Here is a 19325-nt window from a genome sequence, read left to right as displayed (position 1 = left end):
GCACCGAGGCCAGGCCTCAATTTTAGTCCTGCCCTGACCCTGTGAACCAGGCTAAACTGCACGCTCTCTTGAAATGCAACAGTCATACCTGTTTCAATCTCCTCCTCCCACTTTCCGTTTCCTTTCCCCACCCCACCCCTCTCCGTTCTTTGACATGCTGCCTGCTTTTTGAGAACTCATCTCCTACACACAATTTGCCAGGAGTATAATTCCTTTAAGGAAATGTGTCAAGGTCTCCCAGGAGTTTGAAATGATTCACAGGTTCTACAAAAATTATATTTTTAAAAACTTTTAATGAGAACTTAATTTTAACAATAATATAATAAGAAAACATACTGTGCAGTAATAATTAACAATTTAAATAAAATTTCTGTTTGATTATACTTTAGTTTCTTCAATTCTTTTTTTTTTCAAACTGAGATTCTTAGCACTAGGCCAAAAGATCCAAGGATCTCTTCTAGGGAGTCCTTAAAAAGCAGGTTCTTCAGAAACATGACTCTGAATCTAAACAAATAATTATATCCTTGCCTAAAAAAAGTTGCTTACTTCACTAAAAATAAATTTATGGAGCTAAGTTGAGCCGGTAACAACTGTTTAATCTGATGCTACCTACATTTCCAGCACAAATTGAAGAGCAAGGATAAAATGAATTCTTAAAGAAATGAAAAAATTACCAGATTTTCCTTACATTCATGTATTAAATACTATGAATTTATATAAATGTCACTTATTCACCTCTTTATATAAAAAAGTCAAAGTTCAATAAATACCTTCAAATTTATCCCTACTAGTATTGCTCTTCATTGCTATAGAAAAAGCTCATTATTCATCAGAAAAATATTTTTACACTTCTTTTTTTAAATCCCAAACAGCTTTTAAACATGCATTGAAAGTCAAAGATTATTTAGAATGCCAGCTATTTAGAGATACGCATCTGTAACAAATTTTTCTCTTCCATATTTCAGTTCTGTTCAGTTTAATCTGGGTAGATTTGTTGAAATGTAAAACCTAAAGTAAAGAAGTACTGATGAGCAAATATCTGCCCCACACTGACAGTCACCCATATAGCTTATTAGTCCTGTATCTGGGAATATAGCAATAGCAAGGAATACTGAAAGGATATTACATTACTTCTCCCTCTCCTAGGGTGTGCTGGGAAGAAAGGTATTGGACGTCACTGGGATTCAGCGTGAGGCTTCAATCCTTTCCAGAGCCCCCAGATATCATAGCACTGAAAGTGTCAGACTTCTAATCCTAGATTGCTTTCCTTACCCTAACATGGGGCAATACTCTTTGGAAACCAGATTTTTAAGTTTTCTCTCTGCCCAAGTTCTGCCAGTACAACTCTCTCATAAAATATTGCTCACGATACATATTCATTTACATTTTAGGCAAGAAAACCATTCACTCACCATGACAGATTAGATACAGACATTGCAGCAACTTGTCGAGGAGTCTTCTCTTGATTCCAGAACAGGGAATTAGCAGGTCAAGTCACACCGCTAAAAATTTTAGCTTTGCTTCTGGAATGATGCACAAACCACTCAGTTACTCACAGTTTGAGAGGACCTATAAAGAAAAGAAATAAATGAATATCTCTAGTACCTGGTCTATATGGTTTCTCACAGATTTATTTCATCCAAATCAATGGTTTTGTCATGGTATAAGATATACACAAAAAATATTATTTTTTTCTTAAAATGTAAGACATTTAATAAACCAAAGATAAAATTAAACCAACCATATGATGAGCAGAATGCTTTACTTTTAAAACCATCTGAAAGGTTAATAAAACGTTCAATCCCCGAAGTAGAGAATTCAGGGAAACAAGAGAATGTGATATGGAGGAACCAAATATTTTTTCATAAGGTTATACTCTCCAAATCAGTTTTACATACCTGAGATAAAAAGATTAGAACAAAGATCCTGATTAGCCCACAGCAGATAAAAAAGAAAGAAGGAAAGAAGGGAGGAAGGAAGGGAGGGAGGGAGGGAGGGAGGGAGGAAGGAAGGGAGGAAGGGAGGAAGGGAGGAAGGGAGGAAGGGAGGAAGGGAGGAAGGGAGGGAGGGAGGGAGGGAGGGAGGGAGGGAGGGAGGGAGGGAAGAGAAAAAAGGGAAGGAAGGGAAGGGAAGGAAGGAAGGAAGGAGGGAAGGAAGGAAGGGAGGGAAGAGAAAAAAGGGAAGGAAGGGAAGGAAAGGAAGGAAAGGAAGGAAGGGAAGGAAGGGAAGGAAGGGAAGGAAAGGAAGGAAAGGAAGGAAGGGAAGGAAAGGAAGGAGAAGAAGGAAGGGAAGGAAAGAAAGAAAGGAAAGAAAGAAAGGAAAGAATTCCATGACACGAATTACCATCACACCCAAGGCTTTAACAAAAAATTATTCACTAAATAATTTAGTGAGTTAAAGTAGTCACTAAATAATAGGAAAAATGATTTATATTGATTAACATGGGGGAGATAAGCCAGGGTGTTATTTATGTAACAAATATGACAAACATCTCCACATATATATTTTGACACCTACTATAGTGTCCTATGATTTCGAATCAAAATCAATCAAATTAATTCCATAGTACTGTTAGCACTTTATTCAGTCAGGTCATTAATCCACTGTTTTTCAATTAAACAAATCCCTATTGAGCATATTCTATGTGAACATACACTATCCTAGCTATAGCTCAGGGATGAATGAATAAGACATTGTTCTTGTCCTCAAATAATGTTTTATGTAAAATAAGATGATTTCAATAAAATAGGGAAAGTGTTCTACTAAAGGTACATCCAGGGCATGTGGGGGCACAGAAGAGGGGGCTTCCAGCCCAGTCTTAGGGAATTGGAAAGGATTTCCAAAGATGTGTTCCAAATGACTACCATTAGGCTTGGCTACAAGTTTAAGAAAATGCAACCCTAAATAAAATGGCTGAGAAAAGAGTTTATTTTTCTCTCATACAAATAAATCTCGACCTAAGAAGGCCAAGGCATATATGGCAACTCCATGGACACCAGGGAAGGAGGTGTCTTCCTTCTTGTAGTTCCACCCTTCTCAATCATGTGGTTCCCTTCATGGTCCAAGAGGTTGCTGAGCTCCAGCGAACATGTCTGCATTCCTGCTAGCAGAAAGGAGGAGGAAGGAAAGAAGGATGCTTCCTAACATTTACACATGACATTTCTGCCTACATTTTATTGGCCACAGTTTAGTCACTTGGCCACTCTTACTCTAAGGACGATTGGAAAATGCAGCCATTATTTGGGGCATCTAGTGTCCTGTCAACCAAAGTGCTTATCGGTAAGGAAGGTGGGAAAGTGGATACCGGCAGAAAAGTAACAGCGTCGGCACCACGTTTGACACTCGGTGACATGGACCCTCAAAGTTGTGTGGCTTTTACTGAGTGCAAAGTGGAAAACATGAGACAAAGGAGAGATGGAAACAGTCCGTTGTTTACTGATAATTTTACATTTTATATTTATAATTTTAAATATCAAACTTCAGCTTCCTTAAGTCATTCATAAGCAAACAAAATATTTCTCGTGCCCTATTACTCTAAGTATTAATGATACAAAGATTAATAAAATATAGTATTTACAAATAAAGAACCCACCATTTAACATAGAGGCCATCAAATTTTTAAAAAAGGACAAAAATAAAACACACTCTGAAAATTGTTGTGTGCATACAAGCACATATGAGTGGCTATCAAGGAATAAAGCAAGAACCATGATTTTAATTAAGTCTAATTTTACCCAGACCCTGACTGCTGGAATAATAATATTGGCCTGCTGGTGAAGTAAGCAGCTATGAAGTTTCATCCACATCCTAACTGGTCTGTTTACATTCCAAAAGGGGCTATCTATCCTGTCCTTGGTAAAATTGTTACAGCATATAAACTTACATCTGTAAAGACAAAGGAACTCCAAATTCTGACACCACAACAGTTAACTTAAAAAGTTTCCAAGGTGTATTGCCCGATTTTTTTCAAGGGTTCAGTTACCCAAAAATATATGTATATACACATATACCCACACATATATATACACACACAAATATATATATACACACACACACACATATATATACACACACATATATGGAATATTGTCTAATGCAATTCATTCTTCTAGATATATTTAATTCCATCTTTAGGTAACTGTGTATCTGGATGTTGTTATTTTCATACCTAATTGAAATGCTTTTACTAAATTACATTTTGGAGTTTTGCCAAGTTTGCATCAAGAGACATCATTTTAAAAAAATAACCAACAAGCAAAAACCCAGACTATGAAGTCAACTATTAGGCTTAGTGGACAAGTTGCCAACACACAAATGTTGCCTTTATGAGCACTTAAAGGAAAAAATCGTGTTAGGTCTCAACACCTGTAAAACTATTATTCTAAATTTCTAGGTTGCTTTTCTCCTAGGGTCATTACTGCAACTTACTACACTTCTTTCCTTGCATTAATTTATGGGAAGCTCTGAAACAAACCTGTGACATTTCTTTAAGAACTATTAAAGACTTCTGCTAACCTTTTTTTTTTTGCCAACTTCAATTTTAACCTTTTTAAAATAAACACACAGATATATACAAACATATGCATACATATATATATATTATTTAACGTAAATACACATAAAATCCCCCCAAGTTCTTTTTGAAATAAGAAAGTGTAAAACTAAAAACCAGAAGTCAAGAATTGTTTGCTTCTGCAGAATGTAAAAATAATACAAAAACAAACTGGATCTTAGGATCTTAGATAGAGCCATATGAACCTATTGCTTTTGTAGGTCAAAGATGGTCAAGTATTGTCAATGTATATGGTACAACTTAATATAACTGAAGAGTTGACCAAGATAGCCTTAATGTTTCCCTCAGTTTGACAAAACTTTAGGTGGCTTTCTTCCTGTCTATGGCCTCCTAACTTCCTTTTCCTTAGGATATTTACTTCAGGAAACTTGCAATTGTAAATCCATTCTCTGCCCCTTTGAGATGTAAATCTTGTGTCAACCACCTGTCAGTTTCATAATCCAATAACGTATTTCTCAAGGACCTGGGAGCCATCCCTTTAAAATGTAGCCATTGAAAAAGACAGCTTTGCTAGCTGCCTCTCCCTGTGGGAGGGTAGAAGTCTAATTTAAATAAGTGCCAATTAGTAAACAAAGATGGCATAATCAAATTGACCAACCATGCCCTCCCGCAATGTCCTCTAGAACTTTTCTGCTAGCTCAATCCAGCACTTAAAAACACTTCTGCCTTTTGTTTTAGTGGAGTTGTGTTCATTCTCTCTCCTCTATTGCAATAATGTGGAATCCAGTTTTCCTCGCAGCTGCTTAGCTCTGTCTGCTGCATTTTTTCTTTGACAGGTTATTGTTTTGAGTCTTTAAAGTTCAGGATAATTTCCTAAGATTCTAGCCATAATGTTTAAAAGTGCAATCTTTGCTCAATGTCCTTTACCTACAATAACTACCAACTTGGAATTTGATAAGCTTATAGGTATATTTCTGAAATGAAATAAATATTAAAGAATTGCATTTTTTCTGATGACACCAAAATAAAAAAAAAATTAAAAAGAAAAGAAATCTTACAAGTTTACAAGAAGTAAATATTCAAACACACACAAAAAATTTATAGTGACCATTCATAGCAATTATACTAATCACTCTAACAGTCATTTTGGTGTTATGTCATCTTTCCTTTTCTTTTACAACTTATAACTATCTGATTTATTTTGTCAAGGACAGGCACAATGTGCCTACCAGGCACTCAAAGCTTACTGAGTTGAAAACAATTCAAAAGCCTGTTATATTTACATGTTTATGATGTGATTTTTTAAAAAAACCCTGTATTGGGCTTGTTATTTTTTTAATTACTTTTAAATGATTGATTGCTTATCAATGTAATCTTTCCAGAGAAAACATCTTTAAAATCTTCACACAAGTTTAAATTTTGTGTTCATTTTGGTGATTCATAATCTTAACACAAATCTCCAACATCATTCTCCACACTTACGTATGAATTCATAGCTTTCAGCCAAAATTCTAACATTGCTAAGAATGAGATCTGCCCCTTTTTCACAAGAGAAAGACTCTATCTTCATATTAGAGGAAGATTTTAAAAATATATGGAGTGATTTGACTTCCCCTGAATGCCCAGCTATGATATAAGCTATAAGCATAGACACAATTCTTCTCTTTAGGTCATTCTTTTAGTGCACTATTAAGGAATATAGCATGTGAATTTAATAAACCCTCTCTCTTTTAACCTATTTATTAAAATGTGAAGAGTCCTTGAATACAACAATGGATTACTGGGATGATACTTTACCAAAATAATTATTTTAATCATTTTATTCATGAATGAGATTTTAGGATTCAAATCCATCTGAAAAAAAATACTATATTCTAATAAATTCATTTAGTTGTAATTACTTTGCCATTTCACAAATCTTCTCTGATTTTATTTAAGGAAAAGACACATTTTTCTAACCTACTCCTATGCATACCTAGATGCTTCTAATATCATTAAGACCTTAAAATTCTATGAATATCAGTTTAAGTAATCTACCACATAATAAATACAGGTTTTCTATATTTCATATTTAAAACAATAAATCTATAAAAACGGTTCTTGGAAGAAGAACCAAAATGGTTCAAGGTTTTGATCATAAGCACCATAAGCATTAAGTGTACACAGTGAATTACATCGCTTTGCCTGCAGAAAGTTAGGCTTCAATTCCAAAGGGGTTATTAAACATTATAGACAATTTCAAACTGGGATATCCAAGGGTCCATTGGATTTTGTTTTAAGAGATGTACTGTGCATGTAATGAGGTACATATATATTTGAACTGCACTCAGGGCACTACAAGAGATAATGGGCATGAAATGAAGAATAAAATGCAAGTGGTATGAAGAGAAGACTTTTATGCTGGAGATTCAAACAAATGTTAGCAGAACAAATTATCAAAGAAATATTAGACTCTTTTGAGTTTTACAAGGTGGACTCCTTTTGATTTTCACATCAAATCTAAAGCCTCTTTCTTGTTTTCCGGTTTCCCCATAAACTTACCTTATTGATACTTCCCAGCCGAGGCTCTCTACTCTGCTTGAGTTTGCTTACTTATAATGCTTATACCTGAGCTCTGAATATACTGTACATTTCTGATTCTTCTCTGTACTGAAGTTTTCTTTCCCCTCTAATCTCACTTATCCAAATTCTTCCAGAATCAATACAAGGTCCATGGATCCTGTGAATTCTTGCCAGATAGTTTCATGCTTCTCTGATCTCCCCTCTTCTGAAGCAATCTACAACTACAATACATTTCACATTAAAATGTGTGCTGCGTTTTTCATATGACTTTTGTTTTTTCAAAGGTCAGTAATTGTGTCTTTTATATTCAAACTCCAGAGCGTCTAGCTAAGTACCAAGAACTCTCCAGGTGTTAATACACTAAGGGCAGCCAGAAAGTAGTTCTGCCTGCCCAGGGACTCAAAGAGACTCACGTCCTGCCTTGTAGGAAGGCCAGCTGACCTAGGTCCCACAGCAGATCCCGAAACAACCCTGAGAAGTGGTTCCAGCCCATCTCACCTGCAGCTTGAGACAAGTCTTGCCCACAGAGGCACCTGGAGGGAGACAAGCTGGTCAGTGCTCCTGCAGGCTGACTCTGACCTTGGCCCCCTGTGGGTCTTAAAATAGCACTGCATTAGGCTCCAGCCCCTCTCAACTGCAATCTGAGAGCAGGCTTCTCTGCTCAGGCACCTGCTGGGAGACACACCTGTCCATGACTCCAGAGACAGACTTGAAGACTTAGTCTCAGCTGGAGATCCTGAAGCAGCCCCATGACTTGGTTCCAATCCCCCTCAGCCACAGACCAGGGCAGTAGGGGCTGTCTAGGGGCCCACACAGTGACCCAGATGGAGCCTTCCCAGGGACATAGAGGATGCCACACTTCTTCCCAGGGACCTGTGAGCCATGTAGCAGCAGTGTAGCTGTAGCCTTCCTAGTGACCTAGCGACCTAGCCACTCTCATTCACACATGTAGTAACAGTCCACCATCTGTGGACCCTGAAGCAGGTCCTTATCCCAGAACCAGCTCTGTGGACCAAGGTCCTGGAGACATCCCAGTCCACCAAGGGACCAGGGGGGATCCTTGCCCACTAGAACCCTTGTACCAGGCCTGTCAACCTTGGACCCTGCTGCATACCCAGAAGCAGTAACATGACCCAGATCCAACCCCATTCCATAATGATCCTGGAGTAATCCCATCAGCCAGGGAACTTAACAAGAGAAGGGAGAATGGAAGAAAACATTTTCCAACAAGATAACTGAAAAGGGGTTAATATCAAAACCATATAAGGAACTCAAACAAACTCAATAGCAAAAGACAAATGACTCCATTTAAAAAAAAAAAAAAAAAAAAGGGCAAAGGACCTGAATGGACATTTCTCAAAAGAAAGAAATTCTGTCATTTGTAACAATTTGGATAACCTGAAAGATAGTACACTAAAATAGCCAGGAACAGAAAGAAAAATATTGTATGCTCTCAGTCGTATGTGAGATCTACAAAAGCAGAACTCATAGAAGCAGAAAGTAAAATGGTGGTTCCTAGGGGCAGCAGGCTGGAGGCAGTGGGGGAGATTGGGAAGATGTTGAGTGCCACAAAATTTCAGTTAGACTGGAGGAATAAGTTCAGGAGATCTATTGTACAACAAACACGGTGACTATAGTTAATAACGACGTATTGCATTCTTGAAAATTGCTGAGAGAGCAGATTTTTTTTAATGTTCTCACCATAAAAATACGATACATTAGTGACATAATGGACATGTTCATTAGCTTGATTTAGCCATTGCACAGTGTATACATATATCAAAACATCATGTTGTATATCATAAATATATACAATTATATTTGCCAATTAAAAAATAAGAAAAAAATTTTAATGTAAAAAATTAACTAAATACAATGTTAGCAACAATGACTTGAATGACTCAAAAATAATAATTTAAATAGTGACATTATTATATTCTTACACTTGAATTATGAATTTTTGGAACTCCAGGACTTTGGAAGCATATAAGTCAATCATTGAGGAAAGATATTATTTTTCCTGTGAAAACTGATTGTCTACATAGTTAAATTATTACTATTATTATTATTATTATTTTTGAGACGGAGTCTTACTCTGTCACCCAGGCTGGCGTCGCCCAGGCTGGAGTACAGTGGGGTGATCTCAACTCACTGCAACCTCTTCCTCCTGGGTTCAAGCAATTCACCTGCCTCAACCTCCCCAGTAGCTGGGATTACAGGCATGCGCCACCACGCCCGGCTGATGTTTGTATTTTTTGTAGAGATGGGGTTTTGACATGTTGGCCAGGCTGTTCTCTCAAATTCCTGACCTCAGGTGATCTGCCCTCCTTGGCCTCCCACAGTGCTGGGATTACAGGCGTGAGCCACCACGCCTTGGCCCATAGTTAAACTCTTAATGAGGCACAACATAAACAAGGAAACCAAACTAACAGTTTTACTTTTCCCTTAAGATAAACTTTCTCTAGAGACAAGATTTTAAAAGAGGGGGTTCTGCCTTGCATTTTTATAATTTGTGCTATCTTGTTATTAATTCTTAAAATAAGAAATCTATGCTTATAGAGTAAAATCAAAAGGATATACGCTAAAGAATAAACATCTCTCCCTTTTCTGTCCTCTGTACCCTGCTATCAGATTTATATCTATATCTAGTTCGATATCTCTCTATTTACTTGGCTTTGATAAAATGGTAGCCTAATATATACAGGTTTACCTACACCTTTATTTTCTATATACATAGTCATAAAATCATGTACATATACAACATTTCCCTATCAATACACATACAGAGATGCCTCCTTCCCATTCAGGATTTTAGAGCATTCCATTGAATGGATTTACCCAAAATCATCAGCCAGTCCTATACTGAGGGAGATTAAGTTTGTATGCAATATTTTGCAATTACATAAGATGCTGCAGTGTATATCCTTATACACATGATATAAAATCGGTTTATATTTGTGGATAAATACCTACACATAAAATTTCTGAGTCAATCCTATGCACATTTTAAATTCTAAAACACACTGGTAAGCTCCCTTTCGTAGAAGTTGTACTAATTTACATTCCTACCAGAAATGTATAAATGTAATCTTTCTGACATTACTGCTTCTTGGAGAACCAACATATCCAGTGGATTTTACAAATACACTTCCTGAAATATACTCATCATCCAAGTCAGAAGTATATTGTTCCACCCATCCAGTTAATCACTAAGCCTGGTTGACTCTACCTCTGAGATATCTTTGGAATACATCCACTTTTCTCCATTCTTACTACCTCTATCCACTGTCTTCTGATGCCTGATTAATAACAATGACATCATAACTAGCCCCTCTTTCCAGTTTAGCTGTCATCTAATACATCATCTGCAATACACTGCAAACTGAGTGCTCTTGGTGGAACACGGTCATTTTCTACTAAGAACTGCAGAGTAGAGAGGCAGGGACTACTATGGTATCAGAAACTCCTGGGTGCGATTACCAACTGTGCTTATTGGTAACTATGAACTCGGGGAAACTAAGTGCATTCCTTGCTTATTTCTTCATCTGTAAAATAGGAATATTAGATGTAATAATAAGATCATAATAAAAATTTTATTTAAAAATGTATGAACTAACTTGATATTGCCTGCCACAGAGTGAGTTCATACAACGATAATGACGATGATGATGATGACAATGATGAGGAAGAACAAGGAGACGCTGGTGGTAATAGATGTCTTCCCCAACACTCTTTAATTGCTCTATTTTGCTCTCACAGTAAAGTATCAGTTCCCTGAGATGGTTCACAAGACTCAAGGTGATCTGACACCTGCTTTCCTTTCCACCTTCTCTCACTGAGACCCTTACCTCCTTTTCCCCTGCTCCCCAAAGCACACTATATTTCAGCTAAGCTGATTCGCATTTTCCCGAATGCATCTGTGTCTCCACAGCTTACAGGACTTTGATGTGCTATTTTCTCTTTGTCTGCTACACTCATCCCTTTCCTTTCCCCTCTGCTCAGCTAACTTCTAACTCATCATATCTCAACATGGACATCATTTCTTCCAAACTTTCCTAATCCTCATTATGTGCAACCCCTGTGTTGTTTCACAACATCCTGTTCTTATTCCATGACAACCTTCAGAAAGGGTGATTTAATTCCTTGGGCTGATCTGTTTTCCATCGACGTTGTAAATTTCTTGAGGACAGAGAGCAAGCTTTAATGACTTTGCAAACCTATGGCCTAGCACAGTGCCTAGGACAGGGAAGGTATTCAATCAACATTTGTTGAAAAAAATGATAAACGTTTTAGATTAAGAAATGTTAAATTCTATACAATTTTGAACTAAGAGCAGTCTCTCTTTTCCTTTTAGAATATCAAAACACCATTTCTTTCATTTGGGGCCATATTTATAGGTTCTAGACTCCTAAAATGTCTATACTTTTACAGCTTTTTAAATATTTGCTTGAAATGAATATTAATTATGAAATAATAACTATGAAAACTCTAGAGTAGAAGACATCCAATTTTTCAAATCTGTTTTGCCCCTCAGTTTTATCCAGAATGTAGTTCAGTTGTACAACATGTAAATTCACATCTTTTTGTTTGTATATGCAAAGCGGAGCCAAATAATCCTGACATTCTATTTCCACAATCGTTGCACAATACTTCTAACAGAACACAGATATGTGTCTCTCTAGAACAACTGAATGATTAAGGTCAGCATGGCTGTATCCCAAAGAAATGCTCAAGTAGTTTCCAAGCGGCTTTTATATCCTATTGATACCTATCCTGAAAATACAGTCTTTGCACAGGTTGAGATATCCCACACATTGAAACTTCAGATCAGCACAGATGGTAACCTAGGAGACAAACTGATGCAAAGCTTTATGTGTCCTCTCATTGCAGTGCAGCTGTCATTTTACTTGTATTAAAGTCATTTCATGGGAGGTATTAGTATTCAATTGAGCATGTCAGTAATTAGTCTAAAGCATTTATGACAGCAATGTGGCTATATTTGTGATTAGCCTAAGCACCCGCTTCAGAAATATCCTCATGTTCAAATTACAGGAAGTATTTACCATAGCCAGAGAACTAAACAGTTATGAACCTTAGAGCAACTTTTAAACAAATTATTACTTCAAACAAAGATCACCCTAAAACAGTTTGAGATATTTTCTCCAGAATAATTAACTATATCAGATATTGCTATAATTTTCTGAGAAAAAAATCATTTCATTCATACATGAACTGTAAAGACAACTTTTGTCCCTATGCGTTCATCTCATTTTCTCTTGAACTTTAATGTGATTGTAAGCTTCTTTGATGCCTCTGTCTTTCGTGTCTGCCTCTTCCTGGTTCTTTCTCCTCTGTTTCTGATTCTATACAATATTTCCTTGCCTCAGCTGTGACTTCAAACTATTCCTTTGTCTCACTTCTTCCCTGCATTCACGAATGCCACCAAATATTACCCTATACCCACAGCCTTCCCCTTTTTACATCCACTCTTGTCTTCTGAGCTTCACCCTAAAATTCTCATCACCAGTCAACTTGTGTATTGACTTAACTACTGATTCCAATAGGCTTCTGTCAGATTCCACTCCGTCCACTTGTTCCTGAGTTCTCCTTTGCATTTTCCTGAGTGTACCTGCACCTCTTTAGCTCATAGGATGTTGATGTGTTATTCCCTTTGCCTGCTACCCCCATCCCTTTCCTTTCCCTCTCTCTCTGGGTAACTTGTGACCCTTGACTTCCAGGGTGCTGAAACATCCAAGTCTCCTAACTTTCACTGTTCTTCATTGATCTATCATCATTTTTCCATATGGTAATATTGTTCAAAGTTCTATCTAATGTGATTTTCTCAGGAGATATTTTTTCAAATTTTTAATCTATGGAGTTGATATTTTTCTTTGATTTCCAGAATAATTTTCCCTAATTTTTTATTAAATGTTTGCCCGAGGTTGTTTTCGTTTCTGTTTTGGTTTGTTTACCGCTCAATTGCATATCTTGAAGTCACTTTCTCCTCTTTATTCTGATTGCCATCCCCCAAGTTCAAGCCTTATTATCTTTTGTCTTGACTGGTTTATTTTTTTCAGATTTTTAAAAGCATCTGAATAATATTTTAAAATCTTAAGAATGGACAAACATCCTAATTTTTTTAAAAAGTTAAATTCTTTGGGCAGTTTAGAGTCTTCAGTGTTTAATGGGGAACATATAATACTATGATTTTTTGATCATCCAAAAAACCTAACGATCAAAAAATCCTCCTAATTTTTTAAAAAGTTAAATTCTTGAAATTAAAAAATCTTCAGTGTTTGATGGGGAACATATCATTGGCAAATACTTGAATCCTCTCCACTGATCACTGGTGTTCCTGGTACACAGTTTGCACATCACTGGCTGGAAATTATTGCATTGGCCTCTAACCCTCCAATCCATATTGCAATGTAATTTTATTAAGGGAAAGCACTTACAAATGTCTTATTTAGAAAACCTCTGATGACTATTCCTACAACCTAACTATTACACTTGGGATCCTCTTCAGTGTGGCCTATGCTATATCTTCTGGCTCGTCTTCCCTCCGATTACTACTGCTCAGTATGTTTGTTTCCACTCTCTGGTGAAGGCCTAGCACAGCGTTCTTCACTTGGAACTAGCCAAAAATTAAACAGAATTATCAGTTTGAAACTCATGTTTTTCAGGTGTACTTTATTGTACTCAAGGGTAGCACTAACATTTTTTAAAAGTAGAATATCTCAAAACCAGCTGTTTTTACATATTTATCGATGTTTCTGTAATGTTTTTAGAATCTACAATAGATTTTGATGAGTCATTAAAGATTCAATCCCATGTGGATTGCCCAATAAAAAAGATTGCCAAAAAACAGTTTAATTTAAAAAGAAAGCAGCAGATTAAATTTTTTAAAATAAATGTTTCAAATGAGAAAATGTCTTAGGCACATTTAATGAATCTTTCTGTATTCTCAGAGCATAAGCATGTTAATTTTCTGAATTAACATGGGAGAAATCAAAGAAAACCAGTTTTTGAACACAATGCACTTAGGAATGTAATAAATAAATAGGTAGGGGTGTGTGCGTGTGTGTTTGTGTGTGTGTTCTGAAGACTTTTCAGACATTGCTTCAATGTCCTTCATAGCACAGCCCAAGTCACCTTGTTGATACTCATCCTAAACTATCCCACCCATCCTGTCCCCTAAACCTGGCAACTTGTACCTGGTTTCTCTCCAAATCAACTAAATGCATCCATGACCTTATGTTTTACAATGAACAAACTGATTATTATGTTCCCATTTCGAGGAATGTCCTTTCCCTTCTTGAACAGAAATATTAGTCTTGCAAAATCTAGCTCAAAAATCAATACCCACTTTAACTCAAAACTTGGAAAAATTCAATTCCCTTCATATATGTACTCTTCACATTTTATACATTTTGTACATGTTGATACAGCAAGGTTTATCAGAAAACTCATGTTATTGTTTACCTATCTGTGACAGGTGAACACTAAATGTTAATAATATGATATTATTTACCTACTTAAAAAATATTTATTACTTAAGAAACACTGAATTTGAAGTTTCTAGCCATGGGGATCAGAGAGCACCCTTTTGTCATAACAAATGACAGTCAATGAAAGAGCAGATATGGTAATAGTCACATAAAATATAATTCATAATTTATAGATATTTTAGAAAAAGTGCAAAAACAAAATAAACCCAATAACTATTTATTTTCTTATTTGATCTGGGTTCTACTATTTCCTCAAGAACAATAATTATACCTTAATTTTTTTCCTTGTCCCTGTACAACGCAGTATCGTTTATTGCCTACAATCAACAAACGATAAATATCTGTTAAGTCAATTTTAGTTGAATGGCTATGTTATAAAGGTCATATAAGTTACTGATATTTCCTCTGTTTGACAGTGAAGGCATCTGCATCTACTGTTTGACTCATACTCAAACAACAGACAGTAGAAAACTAATGCCTACTTCTAAGAGGGTAAGAGCTTCTCTGGTGATAAACACTACTCAGCCCCCAGGCACAGGCAGTATTTATTTGTTAGGGCATATTGCAATCCTGAAGTGAGGCATTTTTCACAAATACGGATCACAAAAGAAATCCGCACGTCACTCTTTGCTTAGGAAAATGTTTTCCTCTTTAGGGAATTATTGGAAAATGCACAACATGATCAAAATCAATTTGCTTCTCTTAAGTCCTTTCATTGAGCCTGGAGAAGAATTGACTATTCTCTAAAAGCTTTTGGCTTTCACTCTACAGGCACGGGCATGCTTAATTAAAACCGAACACCAAAGAGCTTCCTTTTTTTTTTTTTTTTTTTTTAGACGGAGTCTCGCTCTGTCGCACAGTGGCGCGATCTCCATTCACTGCAAGCTCTGCCTCCGGGGTTCACGCCGTTCTCCTGCCTCAGCCTCCCCAGTAGTTGGGAATACAGGCGCCCGCCACCACGCCCGGCTAATTTTGTTTTTGTATTTTTAGTAGAGACGGGGTTTCACCGTGTTCGCCAGGATGGTCTCCATCTCCTGACCTCGTGATCGGCCCACCTCGGCCTCCCAAAGTGCTGGGATTACAGGCATGAGCCACCGCGCCCAGCCAGAGCTTCCATTTTTTGGAACTCAGCAGAAAGGGCCTCTAAACCTCAGAGAGTACCACTGAAGATTCAGTGAATCCACAGCATCCTTGGAGGGATGATGTTGCCACTGGCAAAATGAATTAGGGATGGAAAAATAATTCAGATATTCATGCTGATGTGAAAAAAAAATAAAAGAAATTTTCTTAGCTTGCCATCCAAACTAGGTTTCTTCACAGCAACTTTGTTAACCATTTGTTTTATTAAATGAAATTTACCCAAACCTCAGTCACAATTCTTTATGTTCTAAGATTCTACACCCCTAAAAAATGGACCACTGGAAACTACGACTCCTTGAAAAATGACTGAATGCCTCCTTTTTCAACCGAGTTTTAGATTTAAGAACCACATAATAGACAATTTACCCTTCCACATTTCCTTAATAGTCCTGGGTGTTCAGACTTATACAAGTGGAGAGGTTTTAGTTTACTATCGCCTCTACAACTTTCACTTAAAAGTTACACGAGCCTATCTTTGGATGCGTAATACCCTAGCTCTTTTTTATTATCTTCTGATAACACTTATTTATAAAAAGCCAAATTATATCAAGAGAATTGATATTACTGAAAATTTGTTTGCTACCTTTATCAATAGTTTTCTGCAATTAACTGGGAAAAAAACAAACAAACAAACAAACAAACAAACTGCTGCAACCCCATTACCAAGAAGTTGCCTCCTCTATGATCTCCATTCCAATGATTCTATCTACCTTACATAGTTTTCTGATCTTTTCTACTAGTCCAGAATTTCAGCTGAAAGCCAACTTTTTACCGAGTGATCAAATTCTTTCATCTCCTTCAGATCTTCAAAGAATTATAGTGCCATCAGCAGGTAATCCATGGTTTCGATTTTTCTGATTGTCTACCCACCACATGAGATAGGTCTCTAGCTTCTCAAACATACCATGTTATGCTTGAGTGACACAGGGAAGCTTTCAAAAAGCCAATAATCATAATATATTTTAAAATTGTCTTACATGTGGAAAATACAAGCATTATGGAGAGAGCCATGTGCATGATCAAACGTATGTTTTATGTGTTAATCTTTCTCTGTATATATTATGCACCAATGTTTCTTTTAATACATGGGATTTTCTAGACCTCTTGTACTCACCAACTTTCTTCACAGGCATTTCTACTTCCTTAGAAGACATTGGCATGATTCTATATGGAGGTACTCTATATCCTCCTACATGGACTCACCTACGACTTAAACATTTCCATTCTTGCACTTATAAAAATGTTGTGGTAGAATTTTCTATTTGGATACTAAAATTTTTGTGAAAATTCTAACAAAATGTGACAGTAAATATTTGGATAGCAAAGGCTATCTTTATTGCAGGAATATATGTGTTTAATTGTCTCAAATCTAGAATCTTAGAGAGAGAAGCTTTGTCCAACGCATCCCTCCTAGCTCTAGCCAGTGTTAATTCTTGTCAATTAGGAGTCCCTGTTAGAGTTTCTGCATATTTCTTATGTTATTCATTCACTTATCTAACATTTATTGGGCACCTCCTATGTGTCAGGCACTTTTCTAAGGATATAAGAAATAATAAAATAGGCTCCCTGCTCTCAAGGGTCTTGCAGCATAAGAAAAGTAGACAAACATAAATACAAAAACACAGTAACTAGTTATAGAAACTATGGCAAATGTTCTTTTAAGTACAATCAGACAAAAGGAAGCGCAGCTGTTTCCTCACAAGGAGGGTGATCCCAGCAAGGTGTTCACTGAGAAGATGATACTTGACACAATCTTTGAGAGATGATCTGTCAGGTGCAGATGGTGTAGCATTTGTCAAGACACAAAAGAATTGTGAAAGGCATGTAAGAGAAAGCATACTGGATTTTAGAATAAAGGATGAATGTGAGGGGTATGTGGTAAGATGTAAGACTGGAAAGGAATACAAGGGCGTTACATATCATATAGAAAATTTGACTTTTCATGCATCAGCTGGCGAAATTCTTCCTGTCCACTGTTTCTACTGGGAGAAAGGCCAGAATCCTACATAATTCCCTCTTCACTCAAGCAGAAGTTTAAAAAAATTGGCCAGGCGCAGTGGCTCATGCCTGTAATCCCAGCACTTTGGGAGGCTGAGGAGGGCGGATCACGAGGTCAGGAGATCGAGACCATCCTGGCTAACACGGTGAAACCCCGTCTCTGCTAAAAATACAAAAAATTAGCTGGGCGTGGTGGCGGGCGCCTGTAGTCTCAGCTACTCAGGAGGCTGAGGCAGAAGAATCGCTTGAACCTGGGAGGCGGAGGTTGCAGTGAGCTGAGATTGCGCCACTGCACTCCAGCTTGAGTGACAGAGCGAGACTCCGTCTCAAAAAAAAAAAAAAAAAAAAAAACGGTGGCTAGCTATCTTTGTACCCTGATCCCTGTGCAGTGATTAGGAGAGAAACTATAGTTCATGGAAAGCAGATATCTGCTACAAGCAGCTGAGGACTTAACATCTCCACCCCAACCCAATCCTGAGCTATTAACCTCCTAAAACCAGGGAACCCCAGCCATTTTGACATTTCTATGCACTCTAAAAGTCATCTGGTGCTGTGGAACATAGGAAATGTGAGAAATCTCCAGTAGTTTTTAGCTCTTTAAAAATGGAACACATTCACTTTATATTATTTAAGTTAGTTACTGAACTACCAGTTATCTGGCTTCCAAATATTCTCAGGAATTTATTAGGTAAGAAAGTAAAGGAAGGCCCATTCTCAGAAATTTGTATTTTGCAATAAACACCAGTAATTTGCTGTGTCTAACTTACCTAAACTACCTAAGCCTTCTGTATATCAGTTCCCTCCCTTCCTCATGATGTTGTTTTAAAAATTAACTAAACACATGCAAAACACTGAAGCACTACCTGAGATATACAAAGCGCTAAATACGTATCAGATGCTTTCATTATAAGTAGTAGTTTTCCTAGTGTCCATTCTTCCAGCAAGAGTTTGAATTTCCATTTGAGGATATACCCTCTTAACTTTCATGTGGCTTGGATACAGGCCAAGCAATATATTACAATTTACTAGCAATGGCAATTCCTTTGGGGTAGGTACATGGCCCAGTTGCAATGAGATAATTATGAATCTCTTCATGGGAAGGTTGGAGTTTCCTGTTTCTTTCTTGCTATATGTTAAAGTTGAGAGGTTATGCAGTTGCAGTGGCAGCCACCGCCTTGCTATCACACTGGACCTGAGACTGAAACCAACACAATAGAAAGCAGAACTGAAATACGAAGAGAAACAAATTCCCGTTGACATCATTCAACCCAGATCCATTCTCTGGAATATTCAGTTGCCATTAGTTCCATTTTGCTTAAGCAATCTGGGCATGGTCCTCTGTTATTTGTAAATGATGAAGTATTATATAATAAAGACATTATCCCAGAGGCTGTGAAGAGCCATGGAAGGATTTTGAGTAGGGAAGAAACTTGATCAGGTTTAGATTTTTAAAACACACCATTCCAGTGGCATTGGGAAGAACTGGCTGAGTCTGACAGGAAGCAGGAGGACAAACTGGGAGAAGATTATAAAAATCCATGTAAGAAATGGTAAAGACCTGAAAGAAGGTAGCTGGGGGTGAGAATGGAGTGATGGAGGAGGGA

The 19325-nt window shown here is 37.1% G+C and overlaps 1 protein-coding gene across 2 annotated transcripts in view; it reads right to left on the bottom strand.

Annotated features, from left to right (window-relative positions):
- Positions 1 to 19325, bottom strand: part of OXR1 (oxidation resistance 1) — a 469361-nt gene that overhangs the window by 381146 nt on the left and 68890 nt on the right. For both annotated transcript variants that reach the window (XM_015145857.3, XM_015145860.3), the window contains exon 2: positions 1413 to 1569. In XM_015145857.3, the coding sequence (XP_015001343.2) occupies positions 1413 to 1435 (23 nt within the window). In that variant the 5' untranslated portion in view covers positions 1436 to 1569. The remainder of the gene's footprint in view (positions 1 to 1412; positions 1570 to 19325) is intronic.

The sequence above is a fragment of the Macaca mulatta genome, chromosome 8 (genome assembly GCF_049350105.2).
Source record: "Macaca mulatta isolate MMU2019108-1 chromosome 8, T2T-MMU8v2.0, whole genome shotgun sequence".
Classification (NCBI taxonomy): Eukaryota; Metazoa; Chordata; class Mammalia; order Primates; family Cercopithecidae; genus Macaca; species Macaca mulatta.
Note: the sequence above shows the minus strand (reverse complement) of the source record. Positions and strands in the feature narration are given on the sequence as shown.